The sequence below is a fragment of the Chelonoidis abingdonii genome, chromosome 7 (assembly GCF_003597395.2).
Source record: "Chelonoidis abingdonii isolate Lonesome George chromosome 7, CheloAbing_2.0, whole genome shotgun sequence".
Lineage (NCBI taxonomy): Eukaryota > Metazoa > Chordata > Testudines > Testudinidae > Chelonoidis > Chelonoidis abingdonii.
The window spans coordinates 42880395-42903533 of NC_133775.1; the positions used below are offsets into that span (position 1 = coordinate 42880395).

The window sequence follows — 23139 nt, forward strand, 5'->3', positions numbered from 1 at the left end:
AATTGACCAAGACATCAGAGTATGTCTTTGACAACATATCCGAGAAAAAAATCACCCAAAGATGCTAATGAGGATGACAGTTCCCATTAAGGTTCAAGGCTAGTATTAAGATTGCTATGGAGATAGCTTGTTGGCACACAGCATCACCCACTTACCAGTCTCCTCCCACTAGCCAAACATGACATGTTTCTGCCTAAATCCTTTAACATGACAGATTCAAGTAATATCAAAGAGACTTTCCAAAAGCCAAAAATGAAAGCTATACCAGTGTGTGGCCATGGTATTAATCCTATATGTCGCTGGGAACTCTGGCCTGATCCAGGGAAGCCCTAAAGCATATGCTTAACTTTTAAACATATGAGGTGGGACTACTTTCATGTTTAAAGCTAAGCATGTGCTCAAGAGCCCCTCTGGATTGCGCCAGAGTGTTCAGCATCTTACAGGATTGAGCCCTACATGTACACAATTGAAAAACTCTCTACATACAAACATATATAAGCCAATGTTTGAAAACACACTTGAATGTCTTTACATAGTACATGAGTCAGCAACCTTTCAGAAGTGGTGTGCCGAGTCTTCATTTATTCACTCTAATTTAAGCTTTCACATGCCAGTTATACATTTTAACATTTTTAAATGGTCTCTTTCTCTAAGTCTATAATATATAACTAAACTATTGTTGTATGTAAAGTAAATAAGGTTTTTTAAATGTTTAAGAAGCTTCATTTAAAATTAAATTAAAATGCAGAGCCCCCCGGACCGGTGACCAGGACCTGGGCAGTGTGAGTACCACTGAAAATCAGCTTGCATGCCACCTTTGGCATGCATGCCATAGGTTGCCTACCCATGACATAGCGTAGCATGTCATGAAGCTGTCATAGTCTATCTGGTAACTGTATTTTTTAGAATTGTTTACATTTCACATGAGAATCTGTGGTCCAATGGTCCTAAAGACTATGTCCTGCATGGATATACACAGGTGCTGGGTATTCTTTTGTGAGTATGCTTGAGCATCTTGAGTGATCAATTTATAAAACGTCTGATTCCTGCTGTATAAGGATATCTGTGATAACTCATAGGCAAGAGTCATGTATCTGATCCTAAAAAGAATCAAGGACTCTCAACTGCCACTGAAGCCAGTTAGACTTGAAGGCTTTTGGCACCTCACAGGATCAATCAATCCTTAAGTCAACAAATATAATCTATAAAAATCAAATATGTCTAAAGACCCCCCCCCAACCCCGCCAAAAATCTAGCACAGTATTCTCAATATATTATTCATTAGGTCATTGCATTCTCAAAGAAAAGTCTCAATAAGAAAACACAGGAACAGCTATACCAGACACCTTTCAGATGCCCTTGCATTTATACCTTTTTCTTTACCATCAGCTTTCCCCCAAATATTATGAATTTGCAAATTGTCCATTTTGTGCACACACAAACATAACCACCCCCACTTTTTGACAAACTAAATACAAACAAGAAAATATAATTTGAAAAAATTAAAATTCTTATGCCTGTCTTTAGAGCAAAATGTGAAAGCTGCCGTAGTTTGAATCTCTATTTAGTATGAGTGTTCAATAAAAAAAACAATCTATGTAACAGAAGTAGCAACTAGAATCATGTGATATTGAGTTGCCATGGAAACAACCCCTTCATCCAATCAATAGATTATAGTTTTCCTATAAACACAAAACAGTCATTATTTGATTCAGGCATCCCCCAAACAAATTAAAACAATTCTGTCTCCATCTCTGATAACTATTTTATCCACTATTCTCATCCAAGTCAAATATTTTATCTGGTTAGCATGCCCCTTAGTTCTATTGTCTGAGAGGACTTGGGAATTCAAAGCACACAGAGTACTCTTGCTGCTTATGTGCCATTCACTTTCTTCATCTTAAATCATTTAAGTAAAATGGTTCACACCAAGGGCCCAATCTTGCAAACTTACTCACTTAAATGAAGAGAGTTGCAAGATCAATCCCTTAGATACAAAAAGCAGTCGGTAAGCACTGCTGGCATCCAAAAGGTGAAATTCTTACATTAGACGTGTATTCTGGGTAAAATGCACAAAAAATAAAGATTTTGTTGTTGATGATGATAAACATAAAAATAGGGCATAACAGTAATGAGCAAGTAAGAGTTTTCTCTCTCAAGCAATGGAACGTAGCCATTCCTAAACCCATACCTGCCAAAACCTGCTATGTGCATCTCCTTTGATGAGTTCAATAGTGTCTCCAGTCTGGATATGTAATGGTGGGCCATCATGTGGAGCTGGCTGCGGTATCCCATTGTAGTTTCTAACGACTTGCATTTTTGGTAAACCTGCCAAAAATTAAATACAGGTTTTTGGTCAATGACATGGCAATCTAAGAAATTGCAATGTGCATAAAATAATACATATAATATATAATTAATAACAATAAACAACAACAATTATAATAATAATAAAGATAATGTATCAATGTTAGGAGCTTAACTAGAAGCAGTTGGGAGAGGAAGTAAAAGCAGATTTCACCAGCTACTGTATTTGATATTTGAACAAGTAATGAAATGAGAAATTTCTCTCAGCTCGTCACTATATTTTTTTAGTTCACGAAAAATATTTCTCTTTAGGCTACTTCTTACTTCAAAAAAGTACAACACATACAGCAAAGAATCATTTTTCCCATCAACTCCATCCCTACCGCCTCCTCCTTTCCTCTTGGGGCACTAGGCTGATTTCATCACTAAGGAGGTTCATCCTTTTCTGTGTATATATAACACTGGCCTTGTATAAGGTTCATATGTGAAAGTTATCTTTGTAATCTAAAACAAAAATGTGATGGATGTGATGAAGTAATATTTAAGACATTGAAATGGAGAACCTCTTCAGGCTTGAATCAATGTTTCAAAAATGGCTCTACTAAAAGGAACATGTCTATGAGAATCAGAGTGACAAATATTCCATGCTTTTGATGCAATCTGTTTTTTTTAAAAAAACAAAACAAAACGCATTATTTCTTAAGTGTTATTGGATATATAGTTAATATTTCATTTTAAAAAGCAGAGCTCATGGTAGCATTTTGGCCCTATTGCACCAATATTGGCTGCATCTGAATTGTGTTCTTTTTCAAAGGTGAAAATGCCATCTCCTGAGATATAAGCCAATTAAATTTGTCAACTTTCAGGCATTGGATTGTGTTACACCTTTCTCTGTTACACTGAAGAGCTCATTATTAAATATTTCTTCCCAATGTAGTACTTATAGACTGTAACCAATTCAGCCCTTAACCTTCTGATTGTTAAACTACATGGATTGAGCTTCTTGGATCTATCATTATAAGGCAGATTTTCCAATCCTTTAATCATTCTCTTCGCTCTTCTCTGAGCTGTCGCCAATTTTTCAACATCCTTTCTGATGTGTGGACACCAGAACTGGACACAGTATTCCAGCAGTGACTGCAGCAGTGTCAAAACGGGGATAATATAAAACACACTTCTACTGGAGAGTTCCCTCTTTATGCATCAAACGATCAAATTAGCTCTTATAGTAACAGTGCCACATGGAGAGCTCATGTTTAGCCAGTTATCCACCATCACCCCCAAATTGTTTTCAGAGTCACTGCTTCCCAGGCTGGAGTCTTTCACTGTGTAAATATGGCCTACATTCTTTGTTCCTAGATGTACAATTTAAATTTAGCTGTACTAAAACATACATCGAGGTACTCAATTATTTTTTGTCAATGTCCAAATTTCTTGCTCAAGGTATAGAAAAGGTCCAGACTCTAGAGAAAATAATTTAAAAAACCCCAGTAATGATAATAAGTAAATAAAAGATTTCAGGGTTTGTTTAAAAGCCTCTGTGGATAGTCCAGTGGGAGTTGGAATGCTCAGCAGGCCAACAGTGTTCAAGAAATTCCATGTTGTCTCAAACAGCAGAATTGTAAAAAAGATAGCACAGAATTAATAATATTAAGAGAAAGCACAGTATTAACAACATTAAAATATATCATGCCTGTGTGCCTTGCATATAATTCAAACATGCTTAATTCTGTTAAGACCAAATGCTACAGTAATTACAATGGCAAAAGTGAGTTGTCAACATGAGACTCCAGCACTTGGCCTCCAAGGGGCTGATCGAAAACCCATTGAAGTCACTGGAAAGAATCCTATTGACTTTCATGGGCTTTGTCTCAGATTCTTATTTTTGAGCCATGTGATTTCATTAATTATTATTGAAACAAAATTCTGTGTGATATTTTCAGTCTCTCATTAATTTTTGGTGCCAAAACTGAAGTTTCCTAAAAGAACTGGCTAACGCGCTGGATCATGGACTAATGATCCCAAGTGACACAGGCACTGAGCACTCTCATTGCCCACTTGAAAACTTCAGCAGCTGTGGGAACTCAGTCATGTCACCTGACTACCTCAAGTCTACTTACCATATTTGCTTATATAAATAATGAATATTTTTTGTTGCTACTTACAAACACCTCATGTTAATTTAAGTTCTGAAATTTGCTTTGCAGCTAAAGTAGAATAATTTAAAAGAAATTTTTCAGCTCTACGAATATTGGCATTTTAAAACAAAATATAAATTAAAAATGAAACATTTTCCTTAAAGTAGGCTGAAATCAAAGGTTCAGTATAAACTAATGTGCTTTTTACCTGTTGCTGTAATTTTTGAACACAATGTATTTAACACAAGACAGATACAGGGAGACATAAATTTACAATTTGTCAAACTGAAAATATGATGACCAACTATTAAACTTATTTTACCCGGCACATTGCGTACCCTGAATCGCAACAGGTTGGAGAATGTAAAAATATTTACTGCACAAAGACATGCTTTCACAAGGTCTATAAACTGATTTTCATATTCAAGAGGCAGACTTAACATAACAATCTAGTAAAGTCTCTCCTGTGTTAACTCTCCTCCAATAATGGGACTGACTGAGTCACAGAGAGCAAGTTCTCTGGTTATCCCAGCAAATTCAGACATGGCACAGATAGCTTGTATTAATTACACATGTAAAAGCAGTGAATCTATAGGATGTATGCATTATTCATGATCTGAAAAGTTTCAGTGGAAGGAGCTATATCTGAACCATAATTTTAATATATAGAAAAAAGATTATACTTTTCCAGAGAATGAAGACTAACACAAATCATGAAAATTACTCAAAAATGTGCACATGCTTTCTTCCTTCTATAAAAGCCCATCCCACAGAACCTCAGCTATATCTTAACTAGGTGTGGAGAGAATGATTGGGGTACATGGAAGCATATAGCAAGGAATGGCAGCAAATGGATGGAGTGTGCAGAAAACTGTGCAGAATGGCAGCAAATGGATGGAGTGTGCAGAAAAGGTGAATGCCCCTTAGCAGCCAAGACCGGATGACACAAAAGGCTGAGCTGAATCACAGTTCATGAGAAAACAAGGGATAAATACAGGTCTGTTGTAGGCATGTTTTATAAAATACCAATCTGGTTACAGTGCAGACTTTGCCTTTATTTAAACTTGTATTACGTATTTGAATACGTTCTCTGGTAATTACAGGACAAGGAAGAAGGCTCACATATTCCATACAGTTTTAGTTCTAAAATGAGTATTAAGAGAGAATACCCATTACATTAGGAATAAGCTACATCTGTGCATTAAAGCATCTCTATATCTATGAGCAGCACTGAAGGTCCATCAGAGTCTGATACAAAGATTCCCCAAGAGGAATAAGATATGTAAACACTATTCCTTCCTACAACAGGAATCATTCATGCCAGTGATAACCCTGTCAGAGAAGATCTCAGCATCGGTTATTCCGGAATAACCAAAAGTTCGGTTTAGGCTTTAGTCAGAGATCATTTTACCACAGAGAATGATGGAACAAAAATATAGGAGAATGGGGCAATTGGTGAAATTATGGTCACACTGTGTCGTACTTTCAGGGCTCATTGAGTGAGCTCTGTTTGCACTGAAATTCAGTGCAAGTTCATTTGAATCCTGAGGATCAGAAAGAGGATTGGGTTGACAACGATTGTCTCATGATCCCTTCTTTCTGGTTGGAGTCTGTTTCATGAATTTTCTGGAATCATCCAAATACTTAGGGTCTGATCCAAGGGCCATTGAAGTAATAGAATGAATTCTACAGACTTCAATGCACTTTGGATCAAGTGCTTAATATTATACCATCAAGTGTACGTGAAGGAATGAAGTAAGACCACATTCTTTAAAAAAAAAAAAATGTAACTCAGCCAGAGCCCTAGCTCAGCAGCACCTGCCTCCCCTGGAGCTGAAGACAGGCTGCTTTGCTGCCAATAAGACTTTGTTTCAATTCTAGTCCCCTAGGTGGGTAACTCTCTCAAGCCACATCCACCTACAAACCAACTAATTGGGAGAGAAGCCCATTCCAATATTTTATAAGTATGTAACGATTGAGGTTAAGTGTCAGAAATGTGACTCAGAATATCACTAATCATGTAGAAGACCCAACATAATGATATACTGTGAACCAAGTACTAGAATTTAGCTAAATCTGTGAGTTTAAGCTTTTGATTTTCAAATGATCACCACCACTTGAATTATAGTAGTTCCCAAAGACCCCAGTTGTAGTGGGGACTGTGCAATGGAGGGAAAGTAGATGGGATGATGAGGGTAACAAGAGACGCATGTCAATACAGTGAACAGCTATGTTCACAACTTGATGGCACTGAGACACTTAAAAAAACATCAAAGTCAATAATCTCTATGAGGCAACTACCCAGCCACTATCATTAAAGTGCAGTAATCCAATTTGAAAAGGACATTTAATGCCCAATTCTATTCTGAAAGGTGACTATGCAAAAACAAGGCCTTATTGTACTCCACAGATCTGATGATGACTCTTCAGAGTCATGAATGCTGACTTCAGTGACAAAAACGTGTTCTTACTCCATGTTACTTCTGTTTACACTGCACTGATTAACGATACTGAGCCAATATACACAGAACATCCCAACACAATCTTTTAAGGATACTTTTCTGAATAGAATGGGGATTTAAGGAATATAATTAATGTTGGATAAAACTACTGAAGATGTGGGTGTTCCTGCATCAGAAAGAGGATGCCTTAAGAGGATGTTTGGTTCTCTCAGTTCTAAATGTCATTGTTTCTATGTATCTTGAGGAGTTTAAAAATGTGTAAGATACTTTTCATCAGCTCACACTATGTCCAGGCAAGATGCCTTTTCAACTGAAATACTAACAATTCCTAAAGAATCAGTTTTGAATCTGCCTTTTTTTGTTCTGCTTCTGATTATTTATCCTTCCACTTGTATCATTTACCACAAGTTTTCCTTCACTTGGCCCTACATTCATTATGGTTCATTTCAATGTACAAATTTGCTAAATCTGGCTTCTTGCATATTTAACATTCAGCTCCTCCTTTCCTCCATTAACTGTTTAAAGTTCCACTCATGGAGGCATTTAGACAGAAAATTCCATGGCAAGGCTCTCCTTGTACCACTGCATTGTTCTCTTGCCTGAGCACAGAATACTCTAGTGGGATATGGAGGAGCGGAGGAGCAGTAGGAGGAAAGAAAGCTGCACCATCCCATTCCCCCACCTCAGCTGACAAATTTACAACATAGCTCCAAAGCCTAATTGAAAAATATTTACATTTCTCTTCCCTCCACTTCCACACAGATAAAAGCTTTTAAAGCTCCATCCCCCAGGACAGATAAATGTACTAGAGAAATTCAAATTCTTTGCAATCCTAAATCTATTCCCAGTGACATTCTGATTCATCTTTAATTTACTCACTCCAGTTCTTCTTCAACACTTTCTAGTACAGTATCTCTTTAAATTCCTCCCTGAAGCATCACTCTAGGTCCCTGCCAATCTCTAGTTTATCCTCCCTAATTGTGGAACTTGGAGCTTTTGTAAGGACTGATTTTCTACCTGTAACCATTTACTGCATCAGCTACTCTTTGGGTAGAAACTTCTGAAAAAAACATCAGCAAGCAACTAAAGCTCAAGATGTGAGGGGAAAAATTCTCTGCTAACACAGGCTGATCAGCATTCATGTCTTTATCAGAAATGGAAAAACTTTACAACTTCAAGAAGCCCTTTTGTTATATTGTGTTTACAAGATTTGATTGTTAACAAACAAGTTTGTAGAGAATGTATCTTCAGTTTACAGAACTGAGTACAGTGCATACCCATATCGTGATGCGCATATCTTGTCATAAGAATACACCCCATTTTTTAGCCAAAGTTAGAACACACATAGAAATATTGGGGATCTCAAGCACTGATTTTAGTTTTTAGTTTGCATCAACACATTACTTTAGGATTGATAAAACATAAAGATAAATCCCTTCCAAGGTGAAATTGCCTAGCTTAAGAAACTCTCGGCACAGGTAAAGATTTTTGGAGTTTTTTATTTTTTTATTTTTTTGGGAGGGGGGCAATAAACAACCCCTATTACATTTGCTGAAAACTTCTGTAAATCTGGCACATAGGAATCTAACTTTAGCCCACTTACTTTTGAGAATCTTGGTTAGACAGCCTAATCACTGACAACACAGATGGCTCATATGGATAAATGTGGACAAGTTAAAGCAATAGAAATTCCATGCAAAATTGAAACTTAGATGGACATTCTATACTCAACATTCAGACGTGTGCTCGGAATCTTAATATTCCTCTTTTGTATTTTGGCTTCCCAGTTAATCCCAATACTGGTTGGCTTCAAGAGAAAGAGGAGAAAAACTAGATAACGTGCACGCCTTTGTGCTGTGGTAATGATAATACTCCTAGGCATTCAAATATTACAATGATGAGCATGATATAAAAGATGGAGACATTAGACAGTACATAGATTTTCTTTGCTGACTGGCTATGAGTTCTCTTTCATGAAATTTCCTCTTTCAATAAACATGTATTAAGAATAATTTCATTGTACGTATTTCATTTCAAACTCACAAACAACCATTTTTTACTTCAAGTGACTTCAATGAGTCTAAATAAGGGTTTTCAGGGTCATGTCTAAATGTTGAAGAATCTCAGTACTTTAAACTGACAATAGAAATTACTAACTGTTGGGAGTTAACAAGTAAGAGAACACAAATGAAAAAGAGAACAATACCACAAAACATGCACTTTGTTCATTTATTTGACAACTGAAAAGTAATTTAAATAATTTATATTGTACTGGTATAGTATAGTTTTACAAATAATGATGTATTAGAAATATAAGCCTTCACTAAAAACTTCTGCTATTAAATCGTTGCTAAGAAGTGAGGACACTATCTTTCCTTTGGTATGTGAACTAACAAGTGTGGTTTATTGAGGTGCTATAGCATATGAAAGCACAAAATGGCATTTATTAGATTCTGAACAAACAGAAGATGCTATGTTGACTGTTATTCCTTCTAATATAGTGGCATAGGTGTGCAGGACTTTACAAACACTTTTGTTTAAACAGGTACCTGCCCTGAGGAGCTCACAACTTAAATAGGACAAACAAAATTTAAACAATTAAAGGATGAGCCATAAGGGCATGAGCAGACAGAGTTGTGGATGATCAGTAACGCAAGACTTGGCAACAGAAGTGGGAATGAAGCATGGAAGAGTTACTAAGCAGATATTCCAGAGGACCTGCCTATATTTTGTGTAGTATGTTTTGTGGGCTGTTCACTTGCATGTACATTTTAAAAGAAAAGTATGGTATATAATGAAAGGGGAAAGAAGATTTGCTTTGGCAGACAGGATCTGGAGAATGTGAATGGAAGACTTCACTGTGGAAAACAAGACATTGAATACCATGAGGTGTACAATGCTGTGTATCTTGTATACAGCCTAAACTTGTGCATCTTGTTGAAGAAAATATCCTGGTACACTTAGGCGATGCATGCTTTTGGATGGAAGTTGGTTATATGCTGGGAGATAAATATAATGATAATAAGGAGTGCCTTCCAAAATGTGTAACAGCAAGAATATGACAGGCAGGGCTTATGTGCAGCGTGACTCAAAGTATATTAAAAGCATGACAATGGGCCCTGTTTTCCAATATGTCAGTTCAGCAAAATGGATGGTTAATCATCATATGGGCAGCACTACACATATATTTAAATAGTACTCATGGAGGGGTGGCCTAAATAACTGTGTACAATGAAATCTTTGAAAATGCAGTTTTATGACATTAAGGCTCTCTGACTAGTTTTGCTTTTAATTACAGTTTATAACATTTACACAAATACACACACACGTTACAGAAGATGTATCCACTGATGGTTTATAGAGAACAAATTACAAAACTAAGTATTAGAAGGAGTTTACATTCTTCTCTTTTGCACTCAGTTCTTAACAATAGCATCTGCCTTTCCAATAGAAGATTTAATGAGCAGTTGATGTAAATACATTCTCATAAGTATTGTGTGTGTCCAGCAAGCTCCACTGAGAAAGGGTTGTAGCTGTAACACAGGAGGAGAAACCTGACAAAGTGGACAGGATTCTAGCAAATATTTATAAAATCTAAGGCATTCTAAATGACAGAACTGGTTTCATTTGGACACTGGACTTTTCAGTAATGCTTCTGAATGCTTCAGTTACGAATTATATTATCATCTGCCTCTTCAACAACCTTTTACTGTGGCCTCCACCCTGATTTTGATATGCAGGCTCTTTACCACATACCTGATAGCTGTTATCTTACACACAATGGGACCTAATCTGATCTAGATGGATTTTGCCATATGTACATGGCAGCAACTGTAACTGAATATTGCACACAACACACCAGCAAAGTAATGTACAATAGCTATCCTAGAACACAAGGAAAGCAGATCTTCCCTTCATCCAAGTCTGAAATCTGGTCCACTTTAAACTGTATCAGCTTCTAGTGACCTGTTTTCCAGATTTAATTGATATACCCTGTACAGATGAAGAAAATGACTGCTCAAGAGCAGACAGAGTCTAAGTCCAATTGCCCTTACCATCAGATGACGAGACTGTTGGTCCGGATGAATGATCCTGACCTTCTGCTGAGATAGATCTGGGGACAGCAGACACAAAGACTCTGCCAGACATTTGAAGGAGATCAGTAAACAACGACTGATGTAGCCAAGCCAGGGAAATGAGAATCATCCTTGCCCTATCATGACATATCTTTCTTAGTACCTTCTGGATCAAGGGAAAGGGAGCCAAAGCACGTCAAGCTTTTCCCTCAGTATAGAAAGGAGGCAACTGAAAGGAACTGACTGTCCCTGCTTACACTGCAATAGAAGAGGTGACACTTTTTGCTGGACCTTGTTGTGAACAAGTCTACATCTGGTCAACTCTAGCTCGAGATAGTTTGAACTAACTGTTCTTTAACGGACCATACATGCATTTGGGAGCTCTCTCAGCTAACATGATCCTTGACTTCATTTTTCCCCCTGCTAGATATAGGGCCACAGGATAAACATCATGATGGATACACCAAACCCATAAACTTTGGTTAGGGATATTCTACTTCTTGAAACAGCACCAAGGATATCAAACATTGGGTGAGAAGTCTCTTCTACAGACACTGCTGGGAGATTTAAAGAGGACACTATACAAGCCACCTAACTGTGGAACTGTGGAACATTCTTGGAGGAAGAACCAGTTCTTGGAGACCCTATAGGGGTCCTAGAAGGAGGAAACATTGGATATTCCAGAGTAACTCCAGCAACATCTTCTAGCCTCTTCTTCCTAACGGGACGAGGCAGAAGATCTTGAAACTGGGGAAACATACCTTCTTTTGGAAACCCTGTGCTTCCCATTTAGAACTGACAACTCAATCAGAGCTGAAAGGCGAACCTGGTGAAAGGTGAACTAGAGCTGAAAGGTGAACTACGGTTTCAGAGCTCTCTGGAACTGCGGATGTAATTGGAACCGACCCAGTAATCAACAAAGGATCTGAACAACCTCGGTCCAACATTCTACACAAATCCATCTCCCTTGCTACTACAGATGAGTGGAACAGATCTCCACTTCGGAACCATAGCAGTTCTCTCCGAATCATGCAGATGCAACAGCTCTGATGCACAGGAACTGGCACTGCTAAGAATTTTTTCTCTATGCCTCTTTTTTCTTTGGCAGCTCAACAGACAGAACCGAAGGTGCTAAAAGCCCAGATTCTGAAACACTGATCAGTTCCATCTTCCTCAATCTGCAAGTGGAAGTCAGGACCACCCCTGGTCCTGTAGCAGCAGGCGTTCTGTCAGGGCTAGATTACTGGGGGGAAATGAGGTAGCCACATTGTCTCTTGACCTCTCTTGCAGAACCAGAGCAGATGGACCTGACCACATGGCCCTCAGTTAGTTCAGGCATCTGTAAGCTCGGCAGTTTGACTGAGGGAGCTGTGGGAATGGAATCCAACCTTGACAGGGCTTGCAACTTCTTGGGACCCTGCAGCCAGTTCACACTGGTAGCCACTGGGGCAGAGACTGATGTCTTAGACCTAAGATCTGAGGACTGATTGGGATCAGACGGTCTAGTCTCAAAGGCTTTCTTTAGAAGAAGAATCTGCAAACAAGTTTCCCTGTCCTTACAGGCTCTGGGAGTAAAGGTCTAGCAGATCGAACACCCAGAAAGCAACTGTCCTTCTCCCAGGCACATGAGGCACCAGACTAAGTCATCAGATGCCAGGAAGACAGCCAGACAGGAAGTGCATTTCTTGAATCTTGGCTTCCTCTGTTTCTTCAGTTCCACCATAATCTGGAACTGCTAACTATTAATTCACTAACTATACTAAATGGGCTAACTATTTCTATGCAGAAAGAAACTCCAAATCCAAAGAGCAGTCACATCCATCCAAGCATGTAAGAAACTGAAGTGGTGAGGGAACTCTTCCCCTTCATACCCTCACCTTCAGTGTGTCATGATGCTGAGGGGACACTGCTAGAAGTTCTGCCATAAGGCACCACAAGCTGGTCCTGTCATAAATAGATAGCTAAGGGTTAATGTTTCTTTTACCTGTAAAGGGTTAACAAAGGGAACCAAACACCTGACCAGAGGACCAATCAGGAAACTGGATTTTTTCAAAAGTCAGGGAGGGGAATTTTTGGGGTCTGAGTCTTTGTCTGTTGGTCTCAAGCTATGAGAAGGTTCTTTCTATCTCTAATCTTTTCTGCTTTTCCAAATTGTAAGTACAGGTAGAAAAACATTATATGCCTTTATGTTGTTTTTTGGTTGTATTTACATGTTTTGTGTGCAGCTGTGGAATGTTTCAAATTGGATATCTTTTTGAATCAGACTGTTGTATTCATATTTTTCTTATAAGCAATAGCCCTTTATTGTCACTTGATGCAGAGATTATTATTCTTATGTTCTTTTTTCTTTCTTTTATATAAAGTTTTACTTTTTAAGACTTGTTTTGAGTTTCTCCCGCTCTGGTAGGCTAAGGACAGAAAGTGGAGGGAATTCTCTTTGTGCTTAGATCTATGGGCGAAAGGGTGAAAACTCTGCAGCACCAGGGCAATTGGTGGTGAGGGGAGGAGAGATAGAATCTTTTCTAGTTTCCTAATGTATGGGGTTTGTTTCTTTTGGGATTAGAGGAGACTATGCTCTTGGTACTGTTGAGTAAAGAGATTGCATTCAGTTACTCCCAGTTAGCCCAGAGAGGAAAGTCTGGGGTGGAGAAAAGCAGGGGAGGGAAGTGGGTTTATTTCCCTTTGTTGTGAGACTCAGAGTATGCTCTGCGTCTTGCGGTCTCCAGGCGAAGGTTTTGGGGAGGACCAGAGGGGGCCAAAACCCTGGAATTTTTGGATGGTGGCAGCGAGATCAAAGCTAAGCTGGTAATTAAGCTTGGAGGTTCATGCTAGGCACCCAGATTTCTGGACGCTAAGGTCCAGATTTGGGAGTTAGGCTTATGATAGGTCCAGTACCCATAAATGGGAATATGCAGAGCCACTCAAAAAACATAAAATTAAGACAAAATACATAATGAATCAACAATAGGCAGCATAAAGGAATATCCCACAACTATACAGATGGATATTTATAAGATAAAGTCACCATAGACCACTCAACTCCTATGGAGAATAAAATAGAAACTATTGTCTTACCCTCTCTCAAGCAAACATTGGATAAATCAAAGGGAACATCAACCATGCCTCAAAGATCAACATACTGACTCCAGCAGTTCAACAAGCGCAGTTATCTCCAGAGATCATTCCATCAAGAACATTCCTCCCCTCAAGTGGCCCTGAGTTCAAATCTAGGAATTTGTCAGCAAGAACACCTCAGCTGATCATTGGATGTCTCTTATTTTTCTTGAGCTAGACCATGTAGGGCTTTATGTATTATAATCAACACCACTAGAAGTAGACAGTAGCATATGCAACATACGTGCACAGAATCAGTTTTGGATTTAAATCTTTAGATTATGGGATCTTTTTCCTTTTCAGTCTTCCTACCTGCTCTTCATTTAACTCAATGTTCTGCTAAAGCAAAGGCCCAGAGTCCTACAGTGAACAAGCATTAAAGCAGTGGAAAGGACATCGTAGGGCATGAATCCAAGGCGACTGCTGTGCTGTAATCATAAATTATACTGTGCTGATCAGTACATTTTCAAGCAAACCCTCACTAGCCTAGGTCAGATGTCGTTCTGGAAGGAATGCTGTCATCTACCTATGAAGGCTTTGTTGATATATCATACTTCATATAATTTGCTGCCATCAAATTCAATTAGGGAAGCAATTCAAAAGCAGCTTTAGACATGCAGGTTTACCACCTGAACTAACAGAGTGGCGGACTCCAAATGCTTCCCTCCCCCACATGGGTTGGTTAAAGAATAACCCAAAAGAATAGTGAAAACAGGGTGGTGTTCTCAATGCTTCAGATAATGGAGTTACTATTTAATTCAGTGCTGTGTGTTAAAGATTAAGAAAAAGTTAAACACTTATGATAGAGCTGGAGAGCAAAGTCTTCTGTTTATTCACAGAACTGCAAGGGCTACAGCAGTACTAGTTTTCCCACACCTCTCTGCAAATGTGCCCCAGCATTAACCTGAAGGTACCATCCTGAAGGGATAAAAGGGTTCATTAATCCACCCTCACATACATTCAAATCAATGACTCTACTCAGTGATGAGCTGCCCTAATATTAACAACCAGTTCCCTCCTCCTCACCCCACAAGGGGGTCATGCCCCCCAACCCTCCTGGGACTCCTGCCCCATCCAACCCCCCACGTTCCTTGATAGCCCCCCGGCGGGACCCCTGCCCCATCCACTCCCCTTCCCTGTCCCGGTTGCCTCCTGTCGCCCCATCCAACCCCTCCTCTCATTCCTGATGGCCCCCCCGGGGATCCCTGCCCCATCCAACCACCCCTTCTGTCTGTCCTCTGACTGCTCATGGAACCCCTGCCCTTGCCTGCCCCCCACCGCCCCATCCAACCCCGCTCCTTCCTGACTGACCCCCCGGGACCCTTGCCCCCATTCAATCCCCCCGTTCCCTGCCCTCCTATCACCCCGACACTAATCCGCCCTCCCAACTCCCCTGCCCTCTATCCAACACCCCCTCCCTGCTCCCTTACCACACTGCCTGGAGGTGGGGGCCGGGCCAGGCCGGGCCACTCGGCCAGGGTTGGGACCAGAGCTGAGGCACTCGGCCAGGGCCGGAGTCGAGGCGCCCAGCTGGCCAGGACCGGGGCTGCGCCTCCCGGCCGGCCGGGCCCAAAGGCTGGGCCGAGGCCGCTGCCACCAGGCTGCCGGCCCACTGTTGGGGCCAGGCCAGCCGCCCGAAGCCGCGCCGCCCAGCCGAGGTCAGGGGACGGGCTGAGACCCGCGGCGCCGCCCAGCCGAGGTCAGGGCCGGGCCGGAGCCGCGCCACCCGGGGACGGGGTTGGGGGTCAGGCCAGAGCCACGCGGCACCTGGAGTCCTCCTCGTGCCCCAGCTCACCTGCAGGAAGCCACTGCTTCCTTCTCAGCCCTCCCAGGCTTCTCACACGAACACCTGATTCGCGGGAAGCCGGGAAGGGGGAGGAGAAGCCGGGGGAGCGTTCAGGGGAGGAGCCAGAGGCCGAGTGAGGTGAGCTGGGGCCGGGGGAAGGGCAGGGAGCTGCAACCGGTTCAAAAAGGGCTTTTAAATTTAACAACCGGTTCCCGCGAACCGGTGGGAACTGGCTCCAGCTCACCACTGATTCTACTGAAATAAGAAACAGGTTGATTTCACTCTATTCCTGCTTGGGAAAGCTCTGGAGCAGCAGTGTGGGTAGACATTGAGGCTATTCACTGGGGAGAAGTCATCAAAACCTGAGGCTGGGAAAGGAGAAATGAATATACTCCCATTGTTTCAGAAACATGTCTGTGCAACAGCTATGAGGCTCTTCAGAGGTCTTTACACTTAGCCAACCCTGCAGTATTGCCAGCTCTCATGATTTTATCATGAAAGTCAATATTTAGTGTTTTTCTTAAAGCTCACCTTCTAGAGTCAAATGATTACTGAGATTCTCAGTTTCCATTTAAAAAAAAAGAGGGAGAAAAAATTCTAAGTACTAAGGAATTAGCCCTTACTGTTACAGAGACAAGCTTAAATATGTGAACCCCAAAAGCTCAGAAACCAAAAGGCAAATAAAAAACCAAAATGCATAATTTTTAAAATCTCATTATTTTTATTCCAACAGCCATGGGGGTAGAGATGGAGGGGAAAGAAAGAGGCCTGACTTGTTCTGAATGCCTGTGCTTGGCAATACTGAGAGAGCTACTACTCAATAGCTTGTATGAAAGATGGATCCCCTTAACAAGGCCCATTGATAGCATCCTGGTAGGAATCCCAGCAGCTAAAGGAGTGGATCTAAGAAGTTTACAGATTTCTCATCTGGGCATTGCCCTGGACATTAGGGCACCCACTACTTTCCATATCAGCCTCTGGCTAATAGTCTTCTAGCTGTTAGAGGTATCTTGTACATTTTCCAACAAAGTAGTACCAAGGAGTGGAGGTGTTTGAGTGTGTGTGTGATGAGTCTATATAGAAATTGAGACGTATGGTACTAAGAAAGAGTCAGTTTTACAAAGATTATGGGGGAGAAATGAAAGCAATAAAAAAAAGGAGAGACAAAAAGATAGGAAAGGAATAAAAGAACACAGTGTAAGGAAAGGAACTGACATAAGGGAGAGAGACAGAAACCAAGCCAGAAAAAGATGCATCCTAATACACTATAGCAAAAATAAGACAGAAAATGTGGAGTGCAGCCAGGAAAGGGAAGGAGGTCCAACAAAAGGAAGAGAGAGGCACTAGGTAATAAGTGTCAGGTACATTTTTCAGGCCTTGACTATTATGATGGTACTTCTTGTGACATGGATCCACCATGATCTGAACGGAAAGCACCAAGTTCCTTTTACGTAGACCACAAAGTTGATACCCTCTGATAGTTGTTTTCAGTTTACATAATTAGCACCTGTACAGAAATTTGTTTCTTTCTTTTGGTAACAGATAATGTGCCATGGAAGGGGAAATCAGTTACCAATAATTCTGTTACATAGTCTACCATCTCTCTATCATGTAATGGAAATTAGGCCTCACTTAACACATTACAGGTTCATCTACCAGAAGGAACAGCCATGTAAATGTAATGTGTCCTAATGTAAAGGTAAAGGTAATGAATCCCAAATATTTTTTTAAAATAAGTACATTTAGTAAAAATGTGAAAAGTAAAAACAGTAAATAACAATGATCAGTTACACTACACTATTCATTTTAACAAATCAGTCTCCCCACTCTGAGAGGTAGGGATATTAGGTGCTTTACCAAGTTATTTCCAGTTTTAGAGCAATTCCCTATACCTAAAACAAGGAATACTGAGACAATTGGTAACTTCTCTAGAAACAAAATGACATTTTAAAGTCAGAAAAACTCCAAATTCACCAGAAGGGCAACTGGTGTTTCTACATGCTCCCTATTACCTACAAAACCCTTTTTGGACAAACACCAGGTGGCTAAGAATCCATGAGTTTGCGGGACCTTTGCCATGCTTGACATAGGGGGTAACTATCTTGCGTGGCATGCTTCCCTCAAAACCTACTAGCTTTGCAGGTAGACTCAGTGCAGAGGTATTACTGCAACAAGCATGGGTAGGCAGGAAGCCCTAAAAGATCCATAGATCAAGCTCTCTATTGAGGAGCATCACAATTTCTCAGCAGGTTCCCAGGGTTTGAAGGCCATTTCCTCTCCCTGTCACATGGCCACAAAACCTTCCACTGATGAGGGCAGGGGGCAGCAGCAACTCTGCAAAGTTCTCCTAATTGAATTTTAGCAGTATTTCTTCTCCCACGGGGGGGACATTTAGCCCTTAGAAATGTTTACAATGTTTCCTAAATTCTTTGTGTAAGCATTACTCTCAGTAGTGATCAAATTAAATGAATGAATCACAAAAAATCCATATCTTTTTGAGTAATATTAAAATTCAGTGACTTGTTATGATTATTATAATTCATTGCCTTATTATCTCTGTTTTGCTTTCTGGGAATGCTAGAACTCTAACAATTAAAAACAGACATGGAAATATACAGGTAAATGACATTTTGCCCTTGCAAATTAATGGGAGATTTACAAGTCCCTGTAAACAACAGTTTTGCTGACATGCCATTCTCTTCTACTGACAACACTAATTAAATTCGTATCTTAAATTCATGACTTTGCTAGCTACTAAAAATCAAGGACTGAATAGAGAAACTAGATTTATGCTTATTACAACAATCTATGACCCACTTAAAAACCCTCCCAAGCTCCCTGGACCACGGTGACTGGAGAGGTGTTAACAGGCAACTTCATCTTGAAAGGTCCGTTGAAATATGTGTTAATGACTTTTGCTTGTATTTAGCTGTGACACACTGAGTACATTTCCCAGTGGTGAAGAAGAGCTCTGTGTAAGCTGGAAAGCTTGTCTCTTTCACCACCAGAAGTTGGTCCAGTAAAAGATATTACCTCACCCACCTTGTCTCTCTAATACTGAATAAAAGCAACTCTGGGACATCTTTAATTTGAACACTTGTATTTTTATAGGGAACGTATTGTTCTTTGAAAAGCAATATTCTATGGTTTTCATTGCTTAGACGTGTATGTCCATTGTGCCTGTTTAGTCCGCACCCTCTGTGTGCCAACTCTCTTTTAGGTATCACATTTTGCATGGAACAATCTACATTAATATAGTGTGCTTGTGGACGTAAAAGAAGGGTTTTGAAGAACTTTGACCTTGGCATACATTAAAAATGCCGAACATGGGGTAAACATTGCATTCCTTGGGAGGGAACTAAAATCTGCTAGTCAACCAAAGCAAAGTAACAGCTCTAAGGAGAACAACCAAAAGTTAGAGAAAATTACCCACCTGCAGCCTAATGTTGCAATCGAGCCAAAGAACAATGAAAGAGTTTGACAAAATAAATGTGTTTCATCTTTTGGCATCTGGGTCTTCTGATGTTTAATTAAAAGAAAAGGATGTATCCTAGCGGCTATGTTCTGTTCTTAATGCTAGGATCGCTGCTTAGATACTAAAGCAACAGGCACACTGAAAATGCAGATACATAAATGTAAGTAAAATGAATGCAAATGGGAGCTATGCAAATATATTGAAATAAAATATATCCATTGTGCTCAGGTAAATGACATCCCACCCTACCATGAATCTCAAAATAAATTTTATTTAAAATACATTAACCCAAATAAAGGACAAGAAACCCAGACTGAAACACTTCACATGAAGACAAAACTTTGCATTAGGCAAGTTGGTTCTTGCGCCATCATGATACACTATTCTTGGGAGAGGAAATACCTACACTTAGCATCAGTGCTACAGCAAAAGTAGCAGTGGTATTAAGCCTTGAGATGAGAAATCACAATATAGGTTAGCAACCATCTAGCTCAATATTTAGTTGGGTAGGACAGCAGATACTTTTTTACCTGATGGGTTCACCATGCTTAGGGATGGTACACATCCTAACTCCTCTTTTGTTTGCAGAATGTGAGACACACTACTGTTACAAAACCGTTTGGGGGAATCTATTTGTGCTACAGCATTCAAGGAAATGGGGCTGTAACAATTCACTAAAACAGTTTAGACCCATTTTATCCTACCCACATTACATACAAATGTGTCAGAAGACAGCTGACCTTACTATGTTCTGGTAAAGTTACACCTGAAGGGCCAGATCCAAGGGCACCAGAGCACAGAGTTTAATGTCCTGACATATGTCTTTGGATTTGAGTATTGCACGTCAGCATCTAGGCAGGAAATGATTTTCCTATACACAAAAAGTTTTCTATTTCAAAACATCCCCTCACCACCTTGAACTGGGACAAAAAGTTGAAATCTCAAAGATTTACACAAACTGATGATAAAAAAAAATCTGATTGGGTCAATTCAAACATTATGTTTCAGCTTTGACCTTTTTTATTCTAACTTTTTTTAGTATAAATTAAAATTTCAAAACAAGATTTTCCAAAGCAAAAAACAAAAAACTTTTAATTTAAAAAATGCCATAAAGGGACATTTTGACACATTCGAAACTTTTTCCCAAATATTTTTTCAAATCAGGGAGATCTGTGGAAACTGTCCCTTTCCTACAGTTTCATTTTCAACAAATCTGTATTATTCCAATGAAAAAATGTGTCACTGAAAAATTCCCATCCAGCTCTAGCTGTACCCCAGGACAAAGGAAAATGAAGCTATTGCCCAAGCATATTGACAGAGTATCACTTTGAAATAACACACACTGTCCCATTGTTCCGGCTTACAAAAAAAGGTGAAATAAAAGCAGATGTGAAGATCGAAGAGGTAACAAATAAACATGTGGACAAGGAACAACAATAGACTAACACTGGGACTGACTTTTTCCCCCCTCAATAAAATTAGATATTTTGCAAACTTTTTCCTATGTTACTTCCAGACAGGTTTTCAGGAAAATCACTGCCTAGAATTTTAAACCAACAATATAATTATGTTCCATATTACCTTTCATTCAGTATTTCCTTATGTATAATTGCAACCTACTTGTGATGTTCTATCCATGCTTACAAATGCATATAAAATGTATTGTTAGATTTGTCAATAGAAATATTACAATGAAGTTGAATAATGTTGTATATAGGATAAACCACAAAAGTTAAACAAATTTCTTAAATGTGAATCATCAAAGCCCTTTTCAGTTTTAATAGTTTAACCTATTACAATGAAACATTTTAGTAAAGACTTAGCAAGTATAAAGCTACATAGTGTGAAAAAATATCTGCAGTGAAACATGAAAATGTATGTGTTCTGTTTTTATCATAGTTGCTAATTATCAGGCAACCTACTCTTCCAAAAATAGAAGAAGTTTAAGAATTCCTTCAAGTCTCTACAATGGCCTTGAGAATACTTCCAGTGCTTTCCAAGGGCTTGTCTTCACAGTGCTGGCAAAGTGCACTAAAGGTGGTAGTGCAACTGCTCTGTGTACATTCAGCTCTAAAAGGTACTTTATTTGCATTAACATAGTCCTAGTTCAGGATTACATTAAAGGGAACTAGGTAGCTTTTAGAGCAGTGATGTTAAGAACTCAGTGGTTCAGGAGCCAAATTAGCAATCAACACTACCCAAAAGAGGCACAGTAGTGTGAATTCATTGTTTCCTTTACTATGGTACGATATATTCTTAAACAGTAAATATATATTCTCACAGCAAAATATCTAACCAAGTATTTTTTCAATTGGTCAATAACATAATAAAAGCACCCTGATTGGTTAATAATTAAATCACACAGTGTTTAATATCATGTGCTGCAAAGAGCTGCAAGAAGGGCCACTGTGGCTCGCAAGAGTATCAGTGTTTTAGACAGCAGGGTCTACCCGGGGCAGTTAGAGCATTTTACAGATAACAACCTTGTGGTACATTTTGCCACACCGTGTAGACAAGCCCTAACTTTATTCTGTGTTTACCATACTATAAATAAAGCAAAATGGTTGTTTTTAAGATGCCTGTTATTCTAGTCTCCCCTGTTTGGATTGGTAATATTTTGGCAGTAAGGTTTTGTTTATTATCAGACCTACGCAGTATGTTTGAAATACTAGTCTCATTCAGCAATTTGTTTTAGCAGCACTTCTAATTAGTAGCATAGTCTTTTAATACTATACTTCTGGCACGGTCCTTTGAAAGTCCAAATTATCTAATACAGCATTTCAACAATGCTAAGAACATAAAATTCATTATTAAAAGGTGCTATACACTTACAAAGTAGTATCCATATTCATAACCCATGATCTAATTTGTTGAGCAAATTTAAAACATTAAAAATGCCTCAGATTTCTACACCAATGATTCTCCTACTGGGATCCACAGAAATTCATCGTGAAGAAGAATCCATCACTCTTCAGTAAGGATGCTGAGTCCAGCTATTACTCTTAGGGCCAGTCTCTGATCACTGGTATAATGGCATATAGAAGGCTTTAGTTATGTTACTATATATTTATAACAGCGCAACAGAGATTGGAATCTGGCCCTTAGGCTTTCTTGAGGTTTAAATAATAAAACAAGATAAAACAAGCACCTATCTGCGTCCTGTAAGACTACTTCAGATTTTTGGGGGCACACCCAAGGCCCTCTGAGGCATGATATATAGCCACCTTCTAACACAAAATTTCCTCGCTGCTTTCCTTTTGCTTAGGGGAAGAGGGAACTGTAATTTATTGCTGGTTTATTGCAGCAGCAAATCACAACCCTACCACAACAGCTAACCTGTTGTGTTGAGGAGATGGAGCAAGCCAAGGTTCCATCAGATTCCTGCCCTTCTTCATCCATTTGTTCTGGGTGTGGGGAATACTGAGCTCATAAGGGAGTAAGATAGATGGTTTTATTCTCCAGTGTGGCTTTGCAGGGCTTTGAATATCAGTACAGAGACCTTGAACTCAACTCTATATTCTATGGGAAGCGTGATGGTAACATGTTCACAATGATCCAGCTTAATAACCAGACAGGTTTTGTACCAGTTAAAGATTTTCCATGGTATATGGCTTCATTTCTATCTGTAATGAGTTGCAACAATCAAACCCAGAGGTCATAAATGTGTAGATCACTAGGGATAGATCTGAGTCTGACAGGCTGGATCATAATCTTCTTGTCAGCCACAGACTGAAGTGGGCGTCTGTCTTCAGTTACGGCTATTTTCTATTGGATGCTTTTT

The 23139-nt window shown here is 39.5% G+C and overlaps 1 protein-coding gene across 5 annotated transcripts in view; it reads right to left on the minus strand.

Annotated features, from left to right (window-relative positions):
* VAV3 (vav guanine nucleotide exchange factor 3) overlaps nt 1-23139 on the minus strand; it is a 259518-nt gene that overhangs the window by 52174 nt on the left and 184205 nt on the right. For all 5 annotated transcript variants that reach the window (XM_032803745.2, XM_075067838.1, XM_032803748.2 and 2 more), the window contains one exon: nt 2192-2328. In XM_032803745.2, the coding sequence (XP_032659636.1) occupies nt 2192-2328 (137 nt within the window). The remainder of the gene's footprint in view (nt 1-2191; nt 2329-23139) is intronic.